The sequence below is a fragment of the Elephantulus edwardii genome, unplaced genomic scaffold, assembly GCF_000299155.1.
Source record: "Elephantulus edwardii isolate Elephantulus edwardi_28Jun2011 unplaced genomic scaffold, EleEdw1.0 scaffold00098, whole genome shotgun sequence".
Lineage (NCBI taxonomy): Eukaryota > Metazoa > Chordata > Mammalia > Macroscelidea > Macroscelididae > Elephantulus > Elephantulus edwardii.
In genome coordinates, this window is record NW_006399848.1 from 2,041,663 (window position 1) to 2,047,662 (window position 6,000).

Here is a 6,000-nt window from a genome sequence, read left to right on the forward strand (position 1 = left end):
GAAACAGCACAATCGTCTTCCACTACACTCAGGAAGGACCTTTCAATAGTTAAAATCCATCAGCAAACATACGTTAAATAATCAATCTTTTGACCTTTCCCAGTAATACAGAAACTCCAATCTAGAGGTTGTGTTGTCTCCTGTGAAATGTTTGTTTCAAGCTAAACATACAACAACTGACTGTTGTACGTTTTCAAGACCTAAGACAGTGCTTTTTTTTGCATGTTACTACTAATTCTTGGAGAACTGTCCCAGGACGAAGCTGATTTCTATTTTTGAGAAAAGGTAACTAGGATTTGAGATTTAGAAATCTCTGAAGTAGTCACTTCTGAGGCCAAAGCTTCCCACTCTACACACTGCCCCTTGATCTTTGGAAGCAGCACGAGACTCAATTGATCTGTTAACACACCTTAAAGACACACTGTCCAGCAAAAGGCATTAGCTTATTTATACACACATGGAGCCTTGTTAAAGCACACTCACGCAGCAGCAGCTATGACACCAAAACGACGGGCATGCTGACGGAAAAGCACATTCATGTTAAACCAGGGAAAACATTTCAGAACAGTTATCACAGTGATTTCAAGCCTCAAAATGATTTTTTTTCTTATTAAATCAATTCCTGGGTAAAAAAATAAAGATTAAAAACCTTCCTAATTGGGTATATCCACTACTGCATCAAAATGGCACCTAGTCATGTGTGACATTGGTCACACAGCTTATCCGACATTTACATTAGCTGTTCAGGAAATGATTTTTACATTGTTTACACTGTTAAATATTTACATTAAGACTTAAACTAGAGCCTATGTCCTCAATGAAGAACTCTTTGTCTCTCTTTGCTGATTCACAGCCGACCTTCCACTGGGTTTCTGAGTCTGTAAACTGAATGGGAGGGGACTGACTCTCCCCCTCGGAGTCACTGGAGGATCTGAACTGCCAGAGGTGCAATCTTTGGTCTAGAACAACTCCCTGAAGATTTGGCCACTAGAGCACCCTTAATGAACAATGCAAGTGTGCAAAGCACAGCCTTAAACAGTTAAAGGCTGAAATGATTAGTATAAAGAATGTGAAAGCAGACAGTATAGTTGCATGATGTTTTTAGAGGCTGTTTCTAACTGAAAAGCCACACAAGCTCAGCAGGGAGGGCACTGTTGCTACATCCTCTTTACTCACACAGGCTCGGAGAAATGAAAGCACTGCCTAAGTGACCCAGTCAACAAGAGGGACAAGGCAGGCTTCGGCACTGGTAGATCTAATGCAATGGCTTACTCAGAGGTAGCTACTGATCAAACTATGGACAAACCCAGCAGCAAATATAATTTATTGATCTTTATTTTCTCTACTAAAAAGTTTTAATTTTAGAAAACTCCAGTTTTGAGAAGAACAGAAATCCTGTAAATAAAAACCATTAAAAACGAATTAAAATTATTAGTTCTCCTGTTATTAGGTGCCACTGAGTTCGTTCCAACTCATGGCAGCCCAATGTGTTTCAGAGGTAAACTGCTTCACAAGGTTTTCTTGGCTGTAATATTAACGAAAGCAGATTGCTAGGCCTCTCCCCACAGAAGTACTGGGAGAGTTTACAGGGACAGATGTGAACCTTCCCCTGTTCTGTACCGTCTTCATGATCTCCACCATGCTCACGTCCACTGTGGTAGTTAAGGGCCTTCCTCTCTTTCACTGACCCTCCCCCTTTCCCAACATAATATCCTCTTCCAGGGACTGGCCCTTCCTGATGATATGGCCTAAAAAAGTGGAATGAAGTCTCAGCATCCTTGCCTCTAAGGAGCACCATGGTATGGTTCTACTTCACCAAGACAGATCTGTTCGTTCTTTTGGAAGTCCATAGGATATTCAATACTCACTGCCAACATTACAATCAAAGGCATCAATTCTTCTTCAGTCATCCTTATTCACTGTCCAGCTTTTCAGATGCATAGAAACAATTGAAAATATCATGGCTTAAATCAGATGTACCTTAGTTTTTACTCTGACATCCTCGTTCCTTTTTTTTTAAATTTTATACTGGTTTACATACAAAATTCATAAAGTTCATATACTTGTTTTTCTCACCAGACTTTTCCCCTTTCCCCACCTCTCAATCCACCCATGAAATTGTGCAATCCTATATTTAAGCTCCCCGCTCTTCCTTGGATCCTTGTACCTGCTCTACAATAATGGTCCTCTACAGTATTTGTCTTTATGAGACTGAGTTAGTTCACTTACTATAATGCTCTCCAGTCTCTCTCTCATATAAGGCAGTGTTTAAATTAGTAGTTGAGCACAAATCCTTCATGCCACCTAGGGCCTTTCTGAACTATACTACTCATTACTGTTCATTGCTGCATGGTGGGAACAGATTCACAACTGACCCTCCAGTGGGTTTTCTGAGGCTATAAACTACACAGGAGGAGATGGCCCATCCTGCCCTTTTGGAGTTGCTGGTGGATTTGAACTCTCAGCCTTTGGTTTTAACCCAACTCCACAATGATTCTACTACCAGAGGTTTTAAATTTTGGTCAGCAACTCCCTCAAATCATTTAATCCTTGACTGTTCTGGCATCTTTAAGATGTCTTTAAACAGAGAACTTCAAAGGGGATGCTGTTTTAGGCATCTTATACACCTGTTTGATCTTTAACTCAATGCAACTTACATCATCATATGGGAAGTTCACGACACCTTGCTGACTAGTATCCCGTCTTCGAAAGCTGTCTGTAAAACAACAGAGTAAAATTGTATTGTTTCCTTTACATCTTTTCTAAAATTACAACAGGAATTATTTTGGAATTAAATTAAAAGTGAAATAATATTTAAATTGTACAGAGAATATGAACAAAAATATCAAAGCAAAGATGCAACTAAATGAATATGAACATGTTCAATGAATAAGAACTTAAGGATATGCGAACAGAAATACAAACCAAAAACCAAAACCACCTAAATTCTCCAATATGCAGACATTTGCCAATTTCTTTTCTCTAATATAGCTGGAAAGAAATACTATACCTCAGTTGGTAAAAGCTACATGACTTGTGAATATCTAACTGTGATGAAATAGTTTCAAATTTCCTAACACAGGGCTACAGTTTCATTAGAAAACAGACTGATAGATCTGATCTACCATGTGTTCAAATCTGCTACCCATTTGGATATGCCAGTGGAAAATGATGATTCTAAAAGTGTTGCCTAAAATGTCAGGATACAAAAAATAATGAAACCAGACACTGAAGGGAGTACTATCGACAACAATGGGAAAAAAATACACACTAGAAATAGATCACAGGGAAAGCGGTAAGTAGAGATTCCTGAAGGAGTCTAATTTCAAATACAACTGAATCTGTGACCACCATTTAAATGACTTTCTAGGAGGAGGATTTAGGGAAGAGAGCTGAAACTGATCAATTTCACTCTTCCAAATTATTTTATATTGTAGGGAGAAATCGCAGGCCATTGCTCACATCCTGATAGGAAATGCACAAATTATCTTGTTTTGGAACGTATTAGTAAAAGTTCATTAAGGCCACTGTAATGGCAAACTATTTACTCATCTAAAGTGATTCTGAAAAATCACAATTCTCTTCAGTGTCAGATTAGCCAATAAGCAAGGTAAGCCTGGGCTTACTTGTGCTTACATGGGAATCTCACGTCTTTAAACTACATCAGACTCTGTTCACAGGTATGGCTGATTTGTCCCTCCCAACTCCACACAGCACCCTCCTATAGAATCAAAACGTCTTTTCAAATTGAAAATCTGACAGATATTATAGCAAATAGTATCATATGTTTTTCACCACATCAAAAGATGTGTTCTGACCCTGTTTAATGTGCCTGATGACGAGGATGTGGATTCCGACTCAGTAATCCCTGTCTGACAGCGCAGACCTTTCAAGGCTGTATTTTCTACCAGAGCCGACCAGCAGAGCTTTGCTTCTGTGGAACCACTGTGTAGGTTCAAACCACTGGTCTTTCGAATAGGCTGCTGAGTGCTAAATCATTGTGCCATCAGAGCTCCTTTAAGAATGCCCAAAAGAAAAAATTCAGTGAGGTCAGAAAAAAAATCAAGCCACACCAGAATGCAGAGAATAAGCAATGAAGTGCTACAAAACTGACATTGTGGCCCACGACAGTGCTGGAGCCTACCTGTGAGAGCCCTCAGTTTGACACAGCAGGCGATGTAGTCGTCAAAGGTGATCTTTCCATTGGTGCTGTACCTCTTTGCAATTGAGTTCACAGCCTGAGGACTCAGCCTAAATCCTGAGAGGGAGAAAAAGTCAACCAGCAAAAAAAGTCAGAGGATTATAAACGGGACCACTGAAAAAGTAAAGACAGTTGTCACTTTAATTATAAACACAAAATTTTAAAACCACCAAGAAAATAATCCTAACAGAGAAACTGCCTTCACATAAGTAAAAATCTTACAAAGCAAAATACCTTCTATCAGTTTGAGTTACAGAAACCCAGTCAGTACCCACCCATGGTCGTGAAGGCCTTCTGTAATTCCTGAGGATCCACTGTTCCACTTCTGTCGCTGTCAAAACTGATGAAGTGCTGTCTCCAGCCATTCAGTACAGCCCAGAGTTCTTTAAATTCATTAAAACCCATTGTGCCAGACATGTCTCTCTAGCCAGAATCAAGGATCAGAGCATCTTTGTTAGGCAATCTTTTATTCAAACATTGAGGATAGGGGGAGCTATGTTATCTGCTGAAAAGGTTTAAAAATTTTATTTCCCTCTTGGTAAAATAGAACAATTAATGGCCAATGAAGAAAAAGTTCTGAGAACTTATTTTCACACTGAACAGAACAAATGAACAGAACTGTGGTTTTACAAGGAAGTAACTTCTTCATCACAAGCCAAAGTTAAATGCACTTCCCTCTCTGGGTACCCAGGCTGTCTACCCTTTGTCCTAGGTTCGTTTGGCCCTACCATCTCCTTGCTAAGACCTCCTACATCCAAGAATTTCCCTTCTGGAAAATGAGGTGGATGGAAGGCACCGCAGGCTCAGCACCAAGCTCTCCTCAAATGTGCTGCGCAGCTAAATGTCCAACAGCCACGAGGTAAAAAATGACACCACTGAGGTCAGATGCAAATCATGCAGAATGTTGGAGGAAAAAAAACACATGAAGCCTCCCTGGCCATTTATTTCTACACTTACTCTACCCTGACGCTTCCTTCAATTCTTGAATGACTAACAGTTTATCAACTAATTCTCCTTTTGTTCATGCCAACTCATATCTTAAAAGCAAATTATTTCTGAATGTTTCCTAGTGGTGGTCATTGGTCATTTGAAAATGAATTCTTTTAATAAGGAAATTTTCTTTTGTCAGAAAAAAAACCCGGAGGCAATAAAAGGATACATCCAGCATTGACACCATAAGCCGGCAAGTCTCCAAGTTAAAAGCTGTTAAAGCAAGAAAAGATAGTCATGTTAACACAAATTCAAAACCTCACATTAAATCAGATCAAATCAATGTCATTAAGAGTGCTACTAGTCAAGCGAGACCGCACATTCTGCTTGAACGCTGCTTTGAGTCTTCCAAATACACAAAATGAGTAAAGCTCACCCACCGGAGTTGAAAAAATTTATGGACAAGAAGTTATCATTGAAATTGAATGGTGACAGACATGTCCAAAGAATATTACGAGGATTTGATCCCTTTATGAATCCTTGTAATAGATGAATGTGTGGAGATGGCAACTAGTGGACAGCAAAACAGTATTGGAATGGTGGTAATACAAGGAAATAGTATCATCATGTTAAAAGCCTTGGAACATGTATGAATAATGACTGCCTAGCAGAGAAATCAGTTGCTTCCACATTTCCCTTCTCCCAAGGACTTGTTTTACTATGATATAAAAACCAAGCTTATTTTATTCAAAATGGGTGACCCTGGAGGACATTATGCTGAGTGAGGTATCTCAGTCACAAATGGACAAATGCTATATGGTGCCACTGTTGTAGAATGAGGCTGGCACTGGGGTGGGGGTAAGACTGAG

At 39.5% G+C, this 6,000-nt stretch overlaps 1 protein-coding gene across 2 annotated transcripts in view; it reads right to left on the minus strand.

Moving 5' to 3' along the window:
• The window catches only part of SRI (sorcin), a 37,485-nt gene that overhangs the window by 1,022 nt on the left and 30,463 nt on the right, over window positions 1-6,000 (minus strand). For both annotated transcript variants that reach the window (XM_006891452.1, XM_006891451.1), the window contains exons 4-7: window positions 5,361-5,404; window positions 4,477-4,624; window positions 4,145-4,258; window positions 2,658-2,716 (exon numbers count right to left, since the gene is read on the minus strand). In XM_006891452.1, the coding sequence (XP_006891514.1) occupies window positions 2,658-2,716; window positions 4,145-4,258; window positions 4,477-4,624; window positions 5,361-5,404 (365 nt within the window). The remainder of the gene's footprint in view (window positions 1-2,657; window positions 2,717-4,144; window positions 4,259-4,476; window positions 4,625-5,360; window positions 5,405-6,000) is intronic.